We start from the raw sequence: 20,486 nt of genomic DNA on the forward strand, positions 1-20,486 counted from the left end.
CTCCTAGAGCAGCACCCGCAGCATCCTCCTAGAGCAGCATCCTCCTAGAGCAGCACCCGCAGCACCCTCCTAGAGCAGCACCCGCAGCATCCTCCTAGAGCATCCTCCTAGAGCAGCATCCTCCTAGAGCAGCACCCGCAGCATCCTCCTAGAGCAGCACCCGCAGCATCCTCCTAGAGCAGCACCCGCAGCACCCTCCTAGAGCAGCATCCTCCTAGAGCAGCATCCTCCTAGAGCAGCACCCGCAGCATCCTCCTAGAGCAGCACCCGCAGCATCCTCCTAGAGCAGCACCCGCAGCACCCTCAGAGCAGCATCCTCCTAGGGCAGCACCCACAGCATCCTCCTAGAGCAGCACCCGCAGCATCCTCCTGAGCAGCACCCGCAGCATCCTCCTAGAGCAGCACCCGCAGCATCCTCCTAGAGCAGCACCCGCAGCACCCTCCTAGAGCAGCATCCTCCTAGGGCAGCACCCACAGCATCCTCCTAGAGCAGCACCCGCAGCATCCTCCTTGAGCAGCACCCGCAGCATCCTCCTAGAGCAGCACCCGCAGCATCCTCCTAGAGCAGCATCCTCCTAGAGCAGCACCCGCAGCACCCTCCTAGAGCAGCATCCTCCTAGAGCAGCACCCGCAGCACCCTCCTAGAGCAGCACCCGCAGCATCCTCCTAGAGCAGCATCCTCCTAGAGCAGCACCCGCAGCATCCTCCTAGAGCAGCACCCGCAGCATCCTCCTAGAGCAGCACCCGCAGCACCCTCCTAGAGCAGCATCCTCCTAGGGCAGCACCCACAGCATCCTCCTAGAGCAGCACCCGCAGCATCCTCCTAGAGCAGCATCCACAGCATCCTCCTAGAGCAGCACCCGCAGCATCCTCCTAGAGCAGCATCCTCCTAGAGCAGCACCCGCAGCACCCTCCTAGAGCAGCATCCTCCTAGAGCAGCACCCGCAGCACCCTCCTAGAGCAGCACCCGCAGCATCCTCCTAGAGCAGCATCCTCCTAGAGCAGCACCCGCAGCATCCTCCTAGGGCAGCACCCACAGCATCCTCCTAGAGCAGCACCCGCATCCTCCTCCTAGAGCAGCATCCTCCTAGAGCAGCACCCGCAGCACCCTCCTAGAGCAGCACCCGCAGCATCCTCCTAGAGCAGCACCCGCAGCACCCTCCTAGAGCAGCATCCTCCTAGGGCAGCACCCACAGCATCCTCCTAGAGCAGCACCCGCATCCTCCTCCTAGAGCAGCACCCGCAGCATCCTCCTAGAGCAGCATCCTCCTAGAGCAGCATCCTCCTAGAGCAGCATCCTCCTAGAGCAGCATCCTCCTAGAGCAGCATCCTCCTAGAGCAGCACCCGCAGCATCCTCCTAGAGCAGCACCTGCAGCATCCTCCTAGAGCAGCATCCTCCTAGAGCAGCACCCGCAGCATCCTCCTAGAGCAGCACCTGCAGCATCCTCCTAGAGCAGCATCCTCCTAGAGCAGCACCCACAGCATCCTCCTAGAGCAGCACCTGCAGCATCCTCCTAGAGCAGCACCCGCAGCATCCTCCTAGAGCAGCACCCGCAGCATCCTCCTAGAGCAGCATCCTCCTAGAGCAGCACCCGCAGCATCCTCCTAGAGCAGCATCCTCCTAGAGGAGCACCCACAGCATCCTCCTTAGAGCAGCACCTACGGCATCCTCCTAGAGCAGCATCCTCCTTGAGCAGCATCCTCCTAGAGCAGCACCCGCAGCATCCTCCTTAGAGCAGCACCTACAGCATCCTCCTAGAGCAGCATCCTCCTAGAGCAGCATCCTCCTAGAGCAGCATCCTCCTAGAGCAGCACCCGCAGCGCTGCTGCAGCCCCAGCACCATCCTCTGGCTGCACCGCATCCATCCTGCCTCCAGCAAACACCCAGCGAGAGGGCTGAGGGTGCTGCAGCAGCTCCTTTCCCAGGCTGGGCATGAGCCAGCCGCGATGAGCAGGGATCGTGTCCCTGTGCTGCCTGCGGTGGTTGGGAGCAGCCTCTTCCATCCGCGGTGCTGCTCCTCCTCCTCCTGGCAGTGCCTGCGCCTGGCTTTGCATCGATCCCTGAAGGGATCCGTTCTGTCCCCCTCCTTTCCACCCCTTCTCCCACCCCGGAGCGTGTGCCAAGGTGGAACGTGGCTTTCGGAAGGTGTTTGGGATCCTCCTGTAGCGGGGATGTGACAACGGCTCCGAGGATCCCCGGGGGCCTCAGGAGCTGAATCAGGGGCGAGAGCTGCTCCCTGCAGGATGAGGTCGGAACTGGCTGAGCTTGGGGTCCTTTCCAACCCCAACCCTTCCGTGACTGCGTGAGGAGCAGGGGCAGGGCTGACGGCAGCAGCTGGGTGAGGAGGGATGCGATTTCCCGGTGGATTTTCCACCCTTTCCGACCTGTTCCCAAGTTAGTTCAAAGTTAATGCGAATTAAAGCGTCAAATCACCCTCCATCCCCTCTGCCAGAGCATCCACGGTGCTGCCCGTCCTCAGACCCGGAGTGCAGGAGGCAGGAAGCGGCGTGGATGGATGGAGGGATGGGTGGATGGATGGATGGGTGGATGGAGGGATGGAAGGATGGAGGGAGGGATGGATGGATGGATGGAGCGATGGATGGATGGTTGGATGGATGGAGGGATGGATGGAGGGATGGATGGATGGATGGAGGGATGGATGGGTGGATGGGTGGATGGATGGAGGGATGGATGGAGGGATGGATGGATGGTTGGAGGGATGGATGGATGGATGGTTGGAGGGATGGATGGATGGATGGATGGATGGAGGGATGGATGGAGGGATGGATGGATGGATGGGTGGATGGAGGGAGGGATGGATGGATGGATGGATGGAGGGATGGATGGAGGGATGGATGGATGGGTGGATGGAGGGATGGATGGGTGGATGGATGGATGGGTGGATGGGTGGATGGATGGGTGGATGGATGGATGGAGGGATGGATGGTTGGATGGATGGATGGATGGATGGAGGGATGGATGCTCCCAGCGCTGACCTTCTCCATGTTCACCCGGCCTCAGGAAGAGGGGATGGGAGGGAGATCAAGGCTTGATCCCAACATTCCTGGTGCTCCATGACCCGTGATGCTTCACTTCCAGACAAGCAGGGTTTGATTCCGGCCGCTCCAGCTGCTTCCTTTGCTCTGACACACGAGGGTTGATGCCCTAGGGCTGTTTGTGGGGCTGTAACCGCTTGTGCCTCCTCCTTGACACGGATCCCACCGCGTTATTCCTTGCTTTGGAGCTGTGCTGGGATTTGAGCAGCGTTTGGGCCTTCAGCGCTGGGAGAGGAGGATGCTGTTGGGTCTCAGAGTTGGGAATGGAGCAGCTCCCCCATAGTTGCTGTTGCTTGGCTCATCCCATTGCTCCGCTCCCGCTCAGCATCATTCCCATCGGCACCGGGAGCTGCTGGGAAGCCTCCATTGGGTGAAGGCCTGAGTGGAGCAGACCCCGAGCCGGGTGCTTTGGGGGGTGCTGGTTTCTGTGCCCCCACATTGGTTTGAATGTGTTATCACTGCTTCCTTTGGCTTCCTCACAGTGAAGGGGGGGTCTGGCTGCCCTCCTCCTGCCCTTACCCCATCGCTTGGGGGCCCTGGCTCCTCAAGGGACCAGCACAGCCCCACGTGGTGGGATCAGCCCTGGGATGTGCAGGTACCACAGGGATGGGGAGCAAGGGGGAAATGGGGCTCCTGCAGGCCAGTGGCTGGATGTGGCACGGGAGCACTGCAGCATCCAGGTGAACGATCCCAGTGTTTCCATCTCCCCTTTGGGATCTGCAGTGTGGGGAATGCTGCTGGTGGCCCAGGTGCCGGAGATGGGCTTGTGCAGGGAAAACTCCAGCTTTTCCCAGAGCATGGAATGATGGAATGGGTTGGGATGAAGGCAGCTTAAAGCTCCTCCGGTTCCCAACACCATTGCTCCAAGCCCTGTGTCCTGAGCACGTCCCCACTCAGTTTGGTGCCATCGGCAGACCCCATAGGGAACGCTTGATCCCATCACCCAGGTCACTCATGGGAGACCTTGAACAGGATTGGGCCCTGGCGCACCCCAGCAGTGCCAGGTCCCAGTCAGGGTGCTGCTGATTGGCCAGTTCCCCCCCCCACCACTACATGGACCACTCGTCAAGGCCATGGCACATCCATGTCCCTAGGATGAGGCTATAGGAAACCAGATGGAAAACCTTGGAGAAATCCGGATGGACAACGGCCAACACACCCGTATCAACCGAGAGGGTTGATTGGTCATGGAAGGTGATGGATGCCATCCCTTCATTCCTCCCTCCTTCCATCCCTCCCTCCATCCATTCATCTCTCCCTCCATCCATCCATCCATTCATTCCTCCATCCATTCATCTCTCCCTCCATCCATCCCTTCCTCTCTCCATCCACCCCCCCTCCATTCATCCCATCCTCCATTCATCCCTCCATTCATCCTTACATCTCTCTTCCCTCCCTCCCTCCCTTCCTCCCTCCCTCCCTCTCTCCCTCCATCCATCCATCCATTCCTTCCTCCATTCACCCCCCCTTCCTCCATTTATCCCTCCATTCATCCTTACATCTCTCCTTCCGTCTCTCCCTCCTTCCATCCCTCCGTCCATCCATCCATCCATCCATCCATCCATCCCTCCCTCCATCCTCCATCCATCATCCATCCATCCTTCCTTCCGTCCCTCCCTCCATCCCTCCTTCCATTCCCTCCTTCCATCCCTCCTTGCATTCTCCTTCCATCCCTCCTTCAGTCCCTCCTTCCATCCCTCTTTCCATCCCTCCCATCCCTCCTTCCATCCCTCTATCCCTCCCTCCCTCCATTCCATCCCTATTCATCCCTCCCTCCATCCCTCCTTCCATCCCTCCCTCCATCCCTCCCTCCATCCCTCCTTCCATCCCTCCCTGCATCCCTCCCTGCATCCCTCCTTTCCTCCTTCCCTCCCTCCCTGCATCCCTCCCTCCACCCCAATGCCCTCACAAGTCCCCAGCCACACACAGGGAGCAGCTGTAGCTCCATTGGGACCAGGGCTGGGACCATCCTGCAAGGAGCCCCCTGCTCCTGAGGGACACGTTTGGGTGGATCTGATGGTGGAGCACAGATGGGAGTGGCGAGGCCGTGGGGATGCTCTTGAGCCACCCGAACCTGCAGGGACCCTCACACACCGGTCCCTTCCCGAATGGGGCCGGCTCATCCCACGGGGTCTGGATTTGGGATTGGAAGGGAAGGAGCCGCTCTCCCTGGGTCTGCAGCACCAGGGGTTCCCCCCTGCTCCATCCCATCAGGGCCCTCTTTGGGTGGCTTTGAGGCTTCCAGGGGCTCATCCCTGCCCTGGAGCTGCTCCCGATGGACAGGGAGGGAGGAGAAGGGGATGGGAGCTGGGGACACCCGCACAGCTCCCATGGGGAGCGGGACCAAGCCCGGAGATCCCTTGGGAAGCGCCTGCCCCATCCTCCCTCACCCATTGACCGGGGCTCCTTTTCTGCTGCCTTTATTAACGTGCAGAGCTTTGGTTTTCCACGTTTTCCCTCTCCAAACGGGGCTGCAGGGAGCGGGATGAGGATGGAGTTTGGGATACCTGGATCCCATGCCAGGCACTGGGATGAACCCATCCGGGCTGTGATGGTGAGAGCGGGCCGGGCGCTGCCGTCATTGGGGTTTGTTGGGGTTTCCAATGCAGCCATGGGGTTTCATTGGAATTCCCGATGTTTGGAATCGATGGATGAAATCCTGGCTCAGAGGTGATGCTGGCAGCGGGGCCTCTGCCCCCTCCACCCACTGATTCCCAGGGAACTGATTCCCGATGCACCGATTCCCGATGCACCGATTCCCAATTCCCGACGCACTGATTCCCAATGGACTGATTCCCACTGCACTGATTCCTGACGCACTGATTCCCAATGCGATTCCCAATGCACTGATTCCCACTGCACTGATTCCCAATTCCCACTGCACCGATTCCCAATGGACCGATTCCCACTGCACTGATTCCCGATTCCCACTGCACCGATTCCGACTGCACTGATTCCCACTGCACCAATTCCCAATGGACCGATTCCCACTGCACTGATTCCTGATTCCCAATGCACCGATTCCCAATGGACCGATTCCTACTGCACTGATTCCTGATGCACAGATTCCCAATGCGATTCCCAATGCACTGATTCCCACTGCACTGATTCCCAATTCCCAATGCAATTCCCAATGCACCGATTCCCACTGCACTGATTCCCAATTCCCACTGCACCGATTCCCAATGGACCGATTCCTACTGCACTGATTCCTGATGCACCGATTCCCAATGCGATTCCCAATGCACTGATTCCCACTGCACTGATTCCCAATTCCCACTGCACCGATTCCCACAGCAGTGATTCCCAACGCACCGATTCCTAATGAACCGATTCCCAATTCCCAATGCACCAATTCCCACTGCACTGATTCCCAATTCCCACTGCATCAATTCCCACTGCACGTCCCTGTCCCCTCCAGCCACCCCGAGGGACTCTGTGCCCCCCCTCCATCCCAAATCCCTGCTTCCCAAACCCCTGACCCCAGCCCGGCTGCCGGGAAGGGTCTCAAGGAAACCGCTCTTGTCCCCAGGGATTCCTTCCCCTCCCACCCCCAGGATGAACAGAGGCTGGGATCCTGCCTGTCCCTCCCGCAGCAACTGCTTGGGAAGCTCCCGTGTTCCATGGGCCCTTCCCAACCCTATTCCTAAGGGTTTACCCCCCATTCCCATAGGCTTAGCTCCAGTTTCCAGGGGTTTAGCCCCCATTCCCAGGCCTTTGGCTCCAGTTCCCAAGGGTTTAGTTCCAATTCCCAGAGGTTTAGCCCTAATTCCCAGGGGTATAGTCCCAATTCCCAAGGGTTTAACCCCAATTCCCAAGGGTTTAACTTCTATTCCCAAGGGTTTAGCCTTAATTCCCAAGGGTTCAAGCCCAATTCCCAAGGGTTTAACTCCTATTCCCAAGGATTTGGCCCCAGTTCCCAAGGGTTTAACTCCTATTCCCAAGGGTTTAGCCCCAATTCCCAAAGGTTTAACTCCTATTCCCAAGGGTTTAGCCCCAATTCCCAAGGGTTTAACCCCAATTCCCAAGGGTTTAGCCCCAATTCCCAAGGTTTTAACTCCCATTCCCAACGGTTTAGCCCCAATTCCCAAGGGTTTCACTCCCATTCCCAAGGGTTTGGCCCCAATTCCGAAGGGTTCAACCCCCATTCCCCAGGATTCAGCCACAATTCCCACCTTGAGCAGCCCAGGGGCTGCCTCTCCTGCCAATTCCCACTCCAGTGCCTGCTCCCTCCCCAGCACAGCCCCAGTTCCCTGCTGGGCCATTGGCTTTGCTGGGCCCAGCTGGGGCTGCTGAACCCACATCCCCTTCCCAGGTACCTCCCTGGCTCCAAATCATAGAATCATGGAATGGTTTGGGTTGGAAAGGACCTTGAGATCATCCAGTTCCAACCCCCTGCCATGGGCAGGGACACCTCGCTCTAAACCATGGCACCCAAGGCTCTGTCCAACCTGGCCTTGAACACTGCCAGGGATGGAGCATTCACAACCTCCCTGGGCACCCATTCCAGTGCCTCAGCACCCTCACAGGGAAGAATTTCCTCCTTATCTCCAATCTAAACTCCCCCTGTTTCAGTCTGAACCCATCACCCCTTGTCCTATCACTGCAGTCCCTAATGAAGAGTCCCTCCCCAGCATCCCTATAGGCCCCCTTCAGACACTGGAAGCTGCTCTGAGGTCTCCACGCAGCTTCTCTTCTCCAGGCTCAACAGCCCCAATGTTCTCAGCCTGGCTCCATACAGGAGCTGCTCCAGCCCTTGAGCATCCTCGTGGCCTCCTCTGGACTTGCTCCAAGAGCTCCGTGTCCTTTTTATGCTGAGGACCCCAGAGCTGCCCCCAGTGCTGCAGGGGGGGTCTCCCCAGTGCCGAGCAGAGGGGCAGGATCCCCTCCCTCACCCTGCTGCTCGCGCTCTTTCCCCCTCCAGCTCCCTGCAGGGTTTGGGATGCGGAACTGAGCCCGTTCTGTGGGGGGCATGGGACACATTCTGTGCCCCCCCCCGTGCCCTTGGCAATGGGAACCGGGCGCTGTGGGGTCCTGGGGTGGGGGTTCTGTAGCACACGGGGGTTGTTTAATGCACAAGCTGGAGCTGGGAGCAGGATGTGGGGCTGGAAGCGGGATACGGGATGGGGTTGGGACTGGGAGAGGGATATGGGGGGGGTTGGGGCTGAGAATGGGATACGGGATGGGTTTGGGCTTGGGGTTGGGATATGGGATGGGTTTGGGAATGGGATACGGGATGGGTTTGGGGCCGGGAATGGGATATGGGATGGGTTTGGGAATGGGATATGGGATGGGTTTGGGGCTGGGAATGGGATATGGGAAGGGTTTGGGAATGGGATATGGGATGGGTTTAGGGCTGGAAATTGGATATGGGATAGGTTTGAGGCCAAGAATGGGATATGGGATGGATTTGGGAATGGGATATAGGATGGGTTTGGGGCTGGGAATGGGATATGGGAAGGGTTTGGGAATGGGATATGGGATGGGTTTGGGGCTGGGAATGGGATATGGGATGGGTTTGGGAATGGGATATGGGATAGGTTTAGTGCTGGGAATGGGATATGGAATGGGTTTAGTGCCGGGAATGGTATATGGCATGGGTTTGGGAATGGGATATGGGATGGGTTTGGGGCTGGGAATGGGGTATGGGATGGGTTTGGGGCTGGGAATGGGATATGGGGTGGGTTTGAGCTGGGAATGGGATATGGGATGGGTTTGGGAATGGGAATGGGATGGGTTTGGGGCTGGGAATGGGATACGGGATGGGTTTGGGGCCAGGAATGGGATAGGTTTGGGAATGGGAATGGGATATGGGATGGGTTTGGGGCTGGGATATGGGATAGGTTTGGGGCTGGGAATGGGATGGGTTTGGGAATGGGATATGGGATGGGTCTGGGGCTCTGTCCCCAGCAGGTCAGGGGTTCCGCGCAGGCTGCTCCAGGTGTGTCCCAAGGCAGGGGGGAGTTAAACCAGGCTGGGGAGGTGCCAGAGGGACCTGCTGGGGGTCACATCCTGCGGGGGGAGGCTGCTAAAACCAGCAGGGCATCCACATGAAGGAGCCCAGGGCAGCACCAGTGGCGGCCCCCGCCAGCAGCCCCAGCGCCATCTGGTCCCCAGAGACCCGGTAGGGATCCTCGCGCACGATGACGTGGGTCACCCCCGGAGCTGCAAGGCAAGAGGGGGACATCACCCCACGGGCCCTCCCCATGGTGCCACTGGGGTGGGGATGGGGATGGGGAGGCCCCGTTCTGGGCCACCCCAATGAAGCCTCAATGGGAGGCTATGGTGGGATGGGGATGGGGGTACCCACCTCCATGCTGGGGGCCGTAGTGGCCGGAGCTGATGTAGGCGGCCTGGTGGGAGTCGAGGGGCACTGTCTGGTAGTAGTCATCGTCATAGGGGTCATAGACGTGAACCTGGAGAGGGGGGGTGAGGGGTAGGGGGGGCTCTGCCCCTGTCACTGCCTCAGTTTCCCCCATCAGTGTGGGGGGGGCACCTGAATCACTTGTTTGGGCGCCTGGCACCTTAACCCTGCCCTTGGCACCTTAACCCTGCCCCTGACACCTTAACCCTGCCCCTGGCACCTTAACCCTGCCTCTGGTACCTTAACCCTGCCCCTGCCACCTTAACCCTGCCTCCATCAGCTTAACCCTGCCCCTGGTACCTTAACCCTGCCCCTGGCACCTTAACCCTGCCTCCATCAGCTTAACCCTGCCCCTGGTACCTTAACCCTGCCCCTGGCACCTTAACCCTGCCTCCATCAGCTTAACCCTGCCCCTGGTACCTTAACCCTGCCCCTGGCACCTTAACCCTGCCTCCATCAGCTTAACCCTGCCCCTGGTACCTTAACCCTGCCCCTGGCACCTTAACCCTGCCTCCATCAGCTTAACCCTGCCCCTGGTACCTTAACCCTGCCCCTGGCACCTTAACCCTGCCTCCATCAGCTTAACCCTGCCCCTGGTACCTTAACCCTGCCCCTGGCACCTTAACCCTGCCTCCATCAGCTTAACCCTGCCCCTGGTACCTTAACCCTGCCCCTGGTACCTTAAACCTGCCCCTGGTACCTTAACCCTGCCCCTGGCACCTTAACCCTGCCTCTGGCACCTTAACCCTGCCCCTGGTACCTTAACCCTGCCCCTGGTACCTTAACCCTGCCTCTGGCACCTTAAACCTGCCCCTGGTACCTTAACCCTGCCCCTGGTACCTTAACCCTGCCCCTGCCACCTTAACCCTGCCCCTGGCACCTTAACCCTGCCCCTGGTACCTTAACCCTGCCCCTGGTACCTTAACCCTGCCCCTTCCACCTTAACCCTGCCCCTGGTACCTTAACCCTGCTCCTGGTACCTTAACCCTGCCCCTGGTACCTTAACCCTGCCCCTGGCACCTTAACCCTGCCCCTTACACCTTAACCCTGCTCCTGGTACCTTAACCCTGCCCCTGGCACCTTAACCCTGCCCCTGATACCTTAACCCTGCTCCTGATACCTTAACCCTGCTCCTGGCACCTTAACCCTGCCCCTTACACCTTAACCCTGCCCCTGGCACCTTAACCCAGCCCCTGATACCTTAACCCTGCCCCTGGTACCTTAACCCTGCCCCTGGTACCTTAACCCTGCCCCTGGCACCTCAACCCTGCCCCTGGCACCTTAACCCTGCCCCTGGCACCTTAACCCTGTCCCTAGTACCTTAATCCTGCCCCTGGCACCTTAAATCCTGTCCCCATCCCCTTCGCTGTGTCCCCCAGCACCTTGTGTCCCCATGAGCCTGTGCCCCCATTCCCTTAACTCTGCTCCCATTCCTGTATCTCTTCCCCATCCTCTACCCCTTCCCTGTCACCTCAGCTGTGCCCCCTCAGCACTGTGTCCCCACACCCCTCTGGGCCTGCTGACCCTATAGCTTTGCCCCCATTCCCCTTAACCCTGCCCCTGTCCCCTTCAGTTGTGCCCTGTTTGTCACCTTGGCCCTGCACATCACCCCTGAGCATCTTAAGGAGGCCAAGGTCACCAGTGCTGCCTCCTGCTTTTCCTGCCTGGCTCTGTGGGATTCCCTGAGGATGCCCACAGGCACAGGGGCTCGGGGAGGGGATGCTGGGATTGGCTGGGATCTTGTCCCACATCCTGCCCGGAGCCCAGGCTGGGATGGAGCCTCACCGGGGTGGATTTAGCCTCCAGCACGGCCATCTTCCAGGCACTGTGAATGGAACAGAGGGGCCGGGGTTAGAATGAGAGAACAGGATCACAGCGGGGTTTGGGTTGGAAAGGACCTCAGAGCTCATCCAGTCCCAGGAGCTTCTTCCTTATCTCCAACCTGAACTCCCCCTGTTTCAGTGTGAACCCATCACCCCTTGTCCTATCACTGCAGTCCTTGATGAAGAGCCCTCCCCAGCATCCTTATAGCCCCCTTCAGACACTGGAAGCTGCTCTGAGGTCTCCCCACTACCCAACACCACGGGGATGGGCACAGGGTTAAACCCTGTCCCTGGAACAAGGGCAGGTGGGAATGTGACACCTAAATTGAGGGGAAAAGTGGGAAATGGATGATTTTCCTTTCAACTGGGATCAAGCTCAATTAAGCTCAGCTTGGCCACAGCTGAACATCTCCCTCTATCTAAGTTCAGCTGAAAGCTTCCTCCTTTATTTTCTGTATTTTCATATATAAATCTAAATCTGTTTTTATCAAAAATGCTTCATTTGTATAGAAATGAACAGAAATGAAGCTTTGTAGAGAGGAATGGAAGGGGAACGGTGCTGAAAGTGGCTCTTTCCCCCTCCTGGGCACAGCCTGCAGCCCATGAGGACATCACATTCACACTGTTGATCACCAAATGCCAATGAAACCCCCTCCCCAGTGATCCTCAACCTGGCCAAGAGGTGATTGCTCATCCATGAGGAAAACCCACCCTGCAGGAGGCCAAGGGCTTCACAATACCCAGCGTGGCTCTAAGTCATTCAGTGGGAAACCCAACAGCCCCCAGTCTGTGCCCATTGCCCTGTCAGTGAATGTGGATGTGCGAGAGAACAGGGGCTCGTGTGGATTGAGCCCTGGGGTGGGATTGGGATGGGGCCCTTTCCATGCTTGGATTGAAGGGATGACAGATTGGATATGGTCCAGCTTTAGTGTGCTTGAGCCCAGAACCCCCCCGTGTGCTGGGCTGCACCCCCAGAGCGTGAGCAGCAGCTCAGGGAGGGGATCCTGCCCCTCTGCTGTGCTATGGGGAGACCTTAGAGCAGCTCCAGTGCCTAAAGGGGCTGCAGGAAAGCTGGAGAGGGGCTTGGGACAAGGGCCTGTAGGGACAGGCCAAGGGGAATGGCTTGAACCTGCCCGAGGGGAGACTGAGCTGAGCTCTTAGGCAGAAGCTCTTCCCTGTGAGGGTGCTGAGGCGCTGGCACATGGTGCCCAGAGAAGCTGTGGCTGCCCCATCCCTGGCAGTGCTCAAGGCCAGGTTGGACACAGGGGCTTGGAGCAAGCTGCTCCAGTGGAAGGGGTCCCTGCCCATGGCAGTGGGTTTGGAACTGGAGGAGCTTTCAGGTCCCTTCAGCCCACACCAGTCTGTGACTCTGACTCCGATGCCAAAGCCACTGAAGGGGTTTCAGTGCTTACACAGCATCGTCCTCGCTCTCTGCGCACAGCGTGGTCTTGGAGCCGTCCCGCAGCACAACCATCAGGAGGCAGTCGCGGCTCTTCCCCTCGGGCGGCTGCACGTCTGGAAAGGGAAGGGGCAGGATCCAGCCTCAGTGATAGCGGTACCCAAGTCCCTCCCCATCCACCCCTCGGGAGAGGCCGGGCTCCAAATCACCCCTCTGTGTGCTGCTAAAGGATGGAACCATTCTGGACCACCCTTATAACTCGGGTTTAATTCAGGCTCCAGCTCCACTTGGAAGGCAATCTCAAAGGGATTGTGATCCCAGCTGGGATCTCAATGGTTAAAAGCCAACAGGAGCTCAGAGCTGACAAGCAGAAACCTCCACCCCCATAGCAGAAAGCAAATGGAAATGCAGATAATTGCCCCAAATCAGAGGCCAGGAGGCTGAGCTGTGCTGCCTCTGAGTGTGCAAGCATCCCAATTGCATAGAACTATGAGGTTTCTTCATCTTCCCCCATTCCCAAAGCTTGGTGGGACCCTCTGGAGAGTGGGACCCTTTGGGTGCCTGCTCCCAGTGCTGCATCCCAGAGCTGCCACTGCCACTCAGAGCCCAAGAAAGGCGCTTTGTGAGCAGGCCGTGGGCTGCTGAGGCTGAGCTGAGCTGCTGCTTTGTTCTGCTTGTTTGTGCTAGACAGCAATGGGAGGGCTGTGGGATGGTGCTCAGAACAGGCACAAACCAGGAGGAGAGGTTCCCTTTCATCCCTTCCTTCCTTCCTTCTTCTTCACTAGGATGAAGCTTTTCCTTGGGAGGGTGCTGAGATGCCCAGAGAAGCTGTGGCTGCCCCATCCCTGGCAGTGCTCAAGGCCAGGTTGGACACAGGGGCTTGGAGCAAGCTGCTCCAGTGGGAAGGGGTCCCTGCCCATGGCATGGGTTGGAGCTGGAGGAGCTTTAAGGTCCCTTCAACCAACCCATTCCATGATTCCCCATGGAAACACAACAGAAGATGCAATGTGCATCTTTCTGGTGCTGGCTGGGAGCTAGCAAGGGGTGAATGAGGCAGCCTGGATTGTTAGGACGTGTGCAAGTACAATCAGAGCATCGTTTAAATGGTTACAGCCCCACAGAGACCCCTCCATGGGGTGGGTTTGAGGACCTTGGGTCTCTGCTCACCTCTGCACTCCCGGCCGGTCCTCACGTCCCTGCAGCTGTACTTGATGTGGATCCGTCCGTCCATGTCACGCTGTGTCTCATCATGGTAGTACACCAAGCTGCCATCCAGGTACAGCACGAACCAGTTCCTCTTCCAGCGGCGCAGGATGGAGCCTGGAGGGATGGGGAAGCATAGAATAGCTTGGGCTGGAAGGGACCTTCAGAGGTCCTCTAGTCCAAACCCCCTGCAATGAGCAGGGACATCTTGAACTAGATCAAGCTGAACAGCACTGGTCCCAATACCAGTCCCTGAGGCTTCCACTCGGACACTGAGCCATTGACCACAACTGTGGCCATATATAAAAGTTATGGCATTTGGACGTTTAATACAAATAAAAGAGGCTTTCAAGAAGGTACAATAGCAAATATTTGAAGAGCATAGGACAAACTCATTACCACCTACATGCCTCCTTAGTATTTTGCACTAGTTGAATTCAGTAATGTCTCAAGTTGATGCAACCTCTTTTTAAAGGCATCTCAGGTTACCCTATTGAATCGTGTAGCACTCCACTGGGTTAGGCAGCTGAAAAAACTGTAGGAAGACTTCACTGAACCAAGATATTCCCCTCTCCAGCACCTCTAAACAGGGGGATAAGAGGGAAAAGACCCCCGTGAGGCCCAACACCATCCCCTTCATCTGCGGTTGGATGCCAGCACCCCATCCAAGAGCCGCTGCATCCCGCAGGACACCCATCCCTGGCACCAGGAGCTGGGGCAGTGTGACCAGGTGGCTTTAAGTGAGATGGGGCTGCCAGGAAGAGCCATCAGGATGTCCTGGTGCTGCCCCACTGTGTGCGGGAGCAGATCCAGCCCTGGCCATGGAGCTGAGCATCTGTTTGCATGGCAGACGGCCCCGCTCTGCGCTTACATAAACCCCCAGGCGGCTGAGCCATGATTCCCTCGCTGCTGTGGATTAAGCACCAGGGATGGGGGGTGTTGTCCCCCCCCTACATCCTTCCTCCTGGCATTCCATAGCCCAAACCTCTCCAGGTGTTACATGGGGGGCTCCCAACATGGGATGCTCAAGGGTTGTACTCACTCTGCCGCCAAAGCCAACCGCTCTTCACCAGCGCCATGGCTGCGGGAGGAGTTTCCGGACCTGCTGCTATAGGAGAAATAATGGGGTTAGAACAGCAGCTCCCTGTTCAGCTCCAGCTCCTTTCCCTTCTTTCCCCTCCCCACAGCTCCATGGTGCTCCTGGGTTTTGGGGGGGGATGAGCTGTGCCATGGGTTAATCGGGGTTAGGGACAGACGTGGGATTTCATCCTGCGGGAGATGTGTGTGTGGGGGGGAGGAACTCCAGCACCTTTCTCTCTGTCATTAATCTCATTGGGATTTAGGGATTATCATCCCGTGGAGGTAAAGGGGGAAATCCAGGCCATGTATGAAACAGGCTGCAACTCCCCACAGCCCCAGTAACTTTCCATGGCAAACCATGGCCCCGGGTCCCCAAGCAGAGCCAGCACCCCAGGGTGCTGTCCCCTGGACATGGCACCCATAAACCAGGGACCCCAGCACCCTGGCATCCCAGGATCGATCCAGCACTGCCTGGCTGGGTCCCCTCCTGGTTTAGGGCGCACAACAAGGCTCAGACATCCCCCCCCCCCCACCAAGTGCCTCTGTACCTGTGTTACCCAGCACCCAGCTCCTTGGATACACATGTTCCCCTGGCATCCTCAGCCCTGGTACCTGCATCTCATATGCCCCTGGTACCCATGTCCTCCCAAAATTATGGCCTCTGGGTACCCCCATCCCCTGGCACCATCACCCTCCTGTCCTCACACCCCCCAGGTACCCCATCCCTTGGTATCCCCATCCCTCAGCACCCACATTCCCCTGGCACCTGCATCCCCCTGTATTTGCAGATACGGTATCCCCATTTAGTGCCCTCATCCCACATCCCCTTGTCCCACATCCCCTGGTACCCATATCCAATTGTCCCACATTCCCTGGTACCCACATCCCCTGGTACCCCCCTGCCTTATACCCACGTTTTGGGCGACCCCCTTTCTCCATCCCTCTGGTACTCCCCGGTACCCTCACTCCCCAAGTACCCCCATCCCCGTACCCCCATCCCCGTACCCCCCATCCCTTTCCCCGCCGTTCCCAGTGCTCGCCCCCCCTCATTCCCACCCGGGACCCCCCCAGCCCCGGATCCTCACCGGGAGGAAGCCGCTCGGCAGGTCCCGTTGCGGGCAGCGCTGCGCTGAGCTCCGCTCCCGCTGCCCGGCGCTGCCCGCCCGCACTGCGCGCCGGGAGCTGTAGTCCGGTACCGGCAGAGGCGGTGGAAGCATCCTCAGGTGCCGGCCAGAGGGAAATGGCGCTTTTCACCCATTCATCCCCAAAAAGCGATGCCCCGCGCACCCGCGGCCGGGCTGGTGATGGCCCCGGTTGGTGCAGACCTGACCCGCTGAGGATGCAGCGCCTCCAAGCCCCCTGAGCCCCCCTTTTCCTCCGGAGATGGAGCGCGGTTGGGAGAAGCCGAGGGATGAAGCGGGACTATGGGGGCTGCAATTAAGCCACACGGTGGAGGCAGAAGCTTTGGGAGGGTTCAGCCCAAACAGGAGCCCCAGAGCCATGCACGGGGAGGTGAGGGGGTGCCATGGGGTTTCCTGCTTCACACAGGAGAGGGACCAGGGATATGAGATGCTTGGGGGATACAGGATTAGGTTGGACACAGGGGCTTGGAGCAAGCTGCTCCAGTGGAAGGGGTCCCTGTCCGTGGTAGGGGTTGGAGCTGATTAAGCTCTAAGGTCCCGTCCAATGCAAACCAGTCTCTGATTCCATGACCATCAGCTGGTGCTGGGAGCGGTTCTGAGGAGCTGTTTAATATCCCAATGGGCTCTTGCTGGATGTAGAATCAGGAGCATATCACTGGCAGGAGTATAAATAAGGAACAACCCCAATTTTAACCAGGTAAATGCTCACCTGACCTGAGTTTCTGAGTGGAGTCAGTTTTCCTTTGGGATCAAATCAAGCTTTGATCTGGCTCCTGCTGGAGTTAAAAGCAAAACTACCCCTGGCTGTGGACATGGATGGGCTCATGTCACACGTGCTCAAAGGACACAGGGCTGGAAAAGTGGCTGGAGCTGTGGCTGCACATGACAGGAACCCTTCACCCTGACAGAGATGGGTAAACCTGCTCGGAGAGAAACCAAGGGGAAGTTAGGAGTGGAGGAGAGCCTGGGATACATCCCAGTGTCTGCTGCCAGTCTCAGGCAGATCTGGAAGTCACAGCCTGGGAGGAAAACACAAGAGTGAATTATCCAGGGACATCAAGAGCCAAGAACCATCTATCCCCTTGTATCCACTGCTCTTCTTCCACCAAAGGAAGAAGTGTGAGCATCACATCAAAGGAAGTGATTCTGTATCTCTGCTCTGCTGAGACCCCACCTGGAGCACTGGGTGCAGTTCTGGGGTCCTCAATGTAAGGAGGACATGGAGCTGTTGGAACAAGTCTAGAGGAGGCCACGAGGATGCTCAGGGGCTGGAGCAGCTCCTGTATGGAGCCAGGCTGAGAACATTGGGGCTGTTGAGCCTGGAGAAGAGAAGCTGCGTGGAGACCTCAGAGCAGCTTCCAGTGTGTGAAGGGGGCTGCAAGGATGCTGGGGAGGGACTCTTCATTAGGGACTGTAGTGATAGGACAAGGGGTGATGGGTTCAGACTGAAACAGGGGAAGTTCAGGTTGGAGATAAGGCAGAAGCTCTTCCCTGTGAGGGTGCTGAGGCGCTGGCACAGGGTGCCCAGAGAAGCTGTGGCTGCCCCATCCCTGGCAGTGCTCAAGGCCAGGTTGGACACAGGGGCTTGGAGCAAGCTGCTCCAGTGGAAGGGGTCCCTGCCTGTGGCAGGGGTTGGAGCTGGAGGAGCTTTAAGGTCCCTTCCAACCCAAACCGGTCTGTGATTCTATGATTCTATGAAAATAAGGGCCAGCAAGGCACAGCTATTTTAGAGCTCTCCATACACAGATGTGGGGCATGCAGAGGGCACTGTGCAGCATTGTGCATTGTTCCCATTGAGATAAACCTGAGGTGGGAGCCCAGAGCCTCTCCCAAAGCTGTTTTTACTTCCCAGGGAAGGAAATGGCACATTTCCCACAGATCTACATGAGCACCGGAACCAGTCAGGGCTGAGACAACTTTGGGAGCTGGTGCTGGCTGGTGTTACACTGCTTAAAGTACACCTCAGGTTGTTTATAGCATATGGCAGCAGAGAAGCTGTGGCTGCCCCATCCCTGGCAGTGCTCAAGGCCAGGTTGGACACAGGGGCTTGGAGCAAGCTGCTCCAGTGGAAGGGGTCCCTGCCTGTGACAGGGGTTGGAGCTGGAGGAGCTTTAAGGTCCCTTCAACCCAAACCAGCCTAAGATTCTACAGTCTGTGAGTTAAATTCCCCCAGCTGCACACAGATTGATTACACAGGAGTTCAGCTGCAAGTACCCATCAGTCAGGGCACACTCACACAGCTCTGTGCATCCCTCCACACTCGTTATCAAGCTACAAAACATCCTAAACATTTCAGAGCCACACATTTGGCAGTCAGGGGCCAGGGCACAGAGTTTGTTCTGCAATGAGGTAATATTAGGAAGGGATTTGGGCTGAAATTTGGGTTACTCACTGGTATCGGGCTTCCCCTCTGCAGGTAGATGCATGCCATAGTTTGGTACAAATGGTTCTTGAAGCTTTTCTGCCACCTTGTCATGAGCTCTGCCACAGGACCTGCATAATTTGTCTCCTTGGCAGCAAAAGGACACACTGCAGAGGGGAAGAAAGAGATGCTCTGTTCCAAACAGCAGCACATTTTCATGGGGTGGAAAACCTACAGCTCTGCACTAATGGGTTCTGCTTGGCTGCAGCCCTTGGTTGCTTGCAGAGAAGACACTGAGCTTAGGACAAGGAGGAGAGGAGGGAAACAGCAGCTACTGCAATAAAAGAGCAGAAATAAACCCACCAGGGAACAAACACTGAGGCAGCCACGTGCTTCTGAGGGACAGGGTGGAATGGAGGTGCTGGGCATTGCAAACCAAAGCAGTAAAGCATCGCAGCATCACTCTGCTTTCCTCTGGAGGAGACAACGGTGGGATCTGGGACTTGGTTTATTTATGTTGTGTAAACTGGGGTTTTTGGGGAGTTAGATGGGAGATATTTGGGGCTCACCGGGGGAAAATGGTGAGCTGCAGACGTAGGAGGTTATTTCCAGCTAGCAAAGCTGTGCAAGTGGGAGAAGGCAGAGGATGCAACATGGGAACAGGCTCAGCTCCTCACCTGGGGGAGCCAAATCATGGGTTTCCCAGTGTTTACTTGGAACCATAGAATCCCAGCCTGGTTTGGGGTGAAGGGACCTTAAAGCTCCTCCAGCTCCCTGCCATGAGCAGGGACCCCTTCCACTGGAGCAGCTTGCTCCAAGCCCCTGTGTCCAACCTGGCCTTGAGCACTACCAGGGATGGGGCAGCCACAGCTTCTCTGGGCAGCTCCCACAGCAACTGGGTGCTGCTCAGCAAGAGATGGAGTTGAAACTTCCACCTTGGTTTTCTTCCAGCCGGGCTCTGTCCTTGTCTCACCCAGGTGGCTGCCATAGGAAGGAGCTGTCACCAAGCAGCGGTGGAGAACTTTGGTTGTAGCCAAAGCTTTGGGTTTTGTGTAGGAAACCAAGGAATTTGGGAAGTCTTTCCACGTCTCACATGATGCAGGACCCTGGTGGGTCTCCCTTGTGTCCTTTTGCTGTGGAGGCAGATGGGTGAAGCCCTAGGGGTTCAGATGCTTCAATCTGGGGTGAGCTGCAGGTGAGGACACGCTATCAATTGCTCTTTGTCTTACTAACACACGTTTACTGGTGGGACAGCTTGGTACTTGGGCTGCAGGGGCGATACACCACCAATGTGGGCTGTTAAAGAGACCCCAAATCGTGCTGGAAGTTTCCCTTACTGCACAACATTGGCCATCATAGAATGGTTTGGGTTGGAAAGGGCCTGAAGATCAGCCAGTTCCAACCCCCTGCCATGGGCATGGATGTGGATTATTTGACATGGTTTTCACAACAACCTCTTCCTATCAGTATGTCAAGCAGTGAGGAATGAAGTGAGCAGCTCGGGTACAGCCTTTGCTAACCCTGGGACCCTCCTGTACCAACTCGCTGGTTCCCCGGGGGGTGCTCCCATTGCTTGGGAAACAAGAGTGAACCTTGATGAAAAGCAACTGGCTTCAAAGGGCACCAAGTGTTGTGAGGGAGTGAGGAGGGGACATGGGATAGAATCAGTGAGGTTGGGAAAGCCCTTTAAAATCTCATCCAGTGCAACTGGTCCCATCAGTGCCAAGGCCACCACTGCCCCGTGGCACTGAGGCCTCATCTCCATGGGGTGTGAACCCTTGCAGGGCCGGTGCCTGCAGCCCTGCCCTGGGCAGCCTGTTCCAATGCCTGAGCACCCTCTGGGGCAGGAATTGCTCCTCAGCTCCATCTAAACCTGCCCTGGTGCAGCTTGAGGCCGGTTCCTCTTGTCCCATCCCTTGTTCCTTGGGAGCAGAGCCCAGCCCCTCCTGGCTCCATCCTCCTCTCAGGCACTTGGAGGCAGCCATCAGGTCCCCCCTGAGCCTTCTCTTCTCCATCTGAACCCCCCAGGTCCCTCAGCCCTTCCCCATCACCCTT

General features: G+C 57.6%; 1 protein-coding gene and 1 long non-coding RNA gene across 6 annotated transcripts; one reads left to right on the forward strand and one right to left on the reverse strand.

Moving 5' to 3' along the window:
* Positions 1–6,752: 6,752 nt before the first annotated feature.
* LOC133210132 (uncharacterized) lies at positions 6,753–7,250 on the forward strand. Of its 2 annotated transcripts, none has more exons than XR_009724873.1 (3): positions 6,753–6,899; positions 7,026–7,108; positions 7,172–7,250. It is a non-coding gene; the product is annotated as an uncharacterized LOC133210132 (long non-coding RNA). The 2 variants fall into 2 exon arrangements; XR_009724872.1 differs by having other exon boundaries at positions 7,193–7,250.
* Positions 7,251–8,964: 1,714 nt separating this feature from the next.
* On the reverse strand, positions 8,965–16,107 carry LOC133210133 (pleckstrin homology domain-containing family B member 1-like). 4 transcript variants are annotated; one of them, XM_061349249.1, is made up of 7 exons: positions 16,013–16,107; positions 14,890–14,955; positions 13,812–13,964; positions 12,658–12,760; positions 11,208–11,247; positions 9,369–9,474; positions 8,965–9,223 (listed from the first exon to the last, which is right to left on the reverse strand). In XM_061349249.1, the coding sequence occupies exons 2-7, from the start codon at positions 14,924–14,926 to the stop codon at positions 9,087–9,089; spliced, it is 576 nt and encodes a 191-aa protein (XP_061205233.1). In that variant the 5' UTR covers positions 14,927–14,955; positions 16,013–16,107; the 3' UTR covers positions 8,965–9,086. The 4 variants fall into 4 exon arrangements, with proteins under 4 accessions (XP_061205233.1, XP_061205236.1, XP_061205234.1 ...); XM_061349252.1 differs by having other exon boundaries at positions 14,890–14,952; positions 16,013–16,080; XM_061349250.1 differs by having other exon boundaries at positions 15,984–16,074.
* Positions 16,108–20,486: the final 4,379 nt, after the last annotated feature.

The sequence above is a fragment of the Neopsephotus bourkii genome, unplaced genomic scaffold, assembly GCF_033783945.1.
Source record: "Neopsephotus bourkii isolate Nb327-2 ecotype Australia unplaced genomic scaffold, CSIRO-AGI_Nbou_v1 NB_395, whole genome shotgun sequence".
NCBI classification, from domain to species: domain Eukaryota; kingdom Metazoa; phylum Chordata; class Aves; order Psittaciformes; family Psittacidae; genus Neopsephotus; species Neopsephotus bourkii.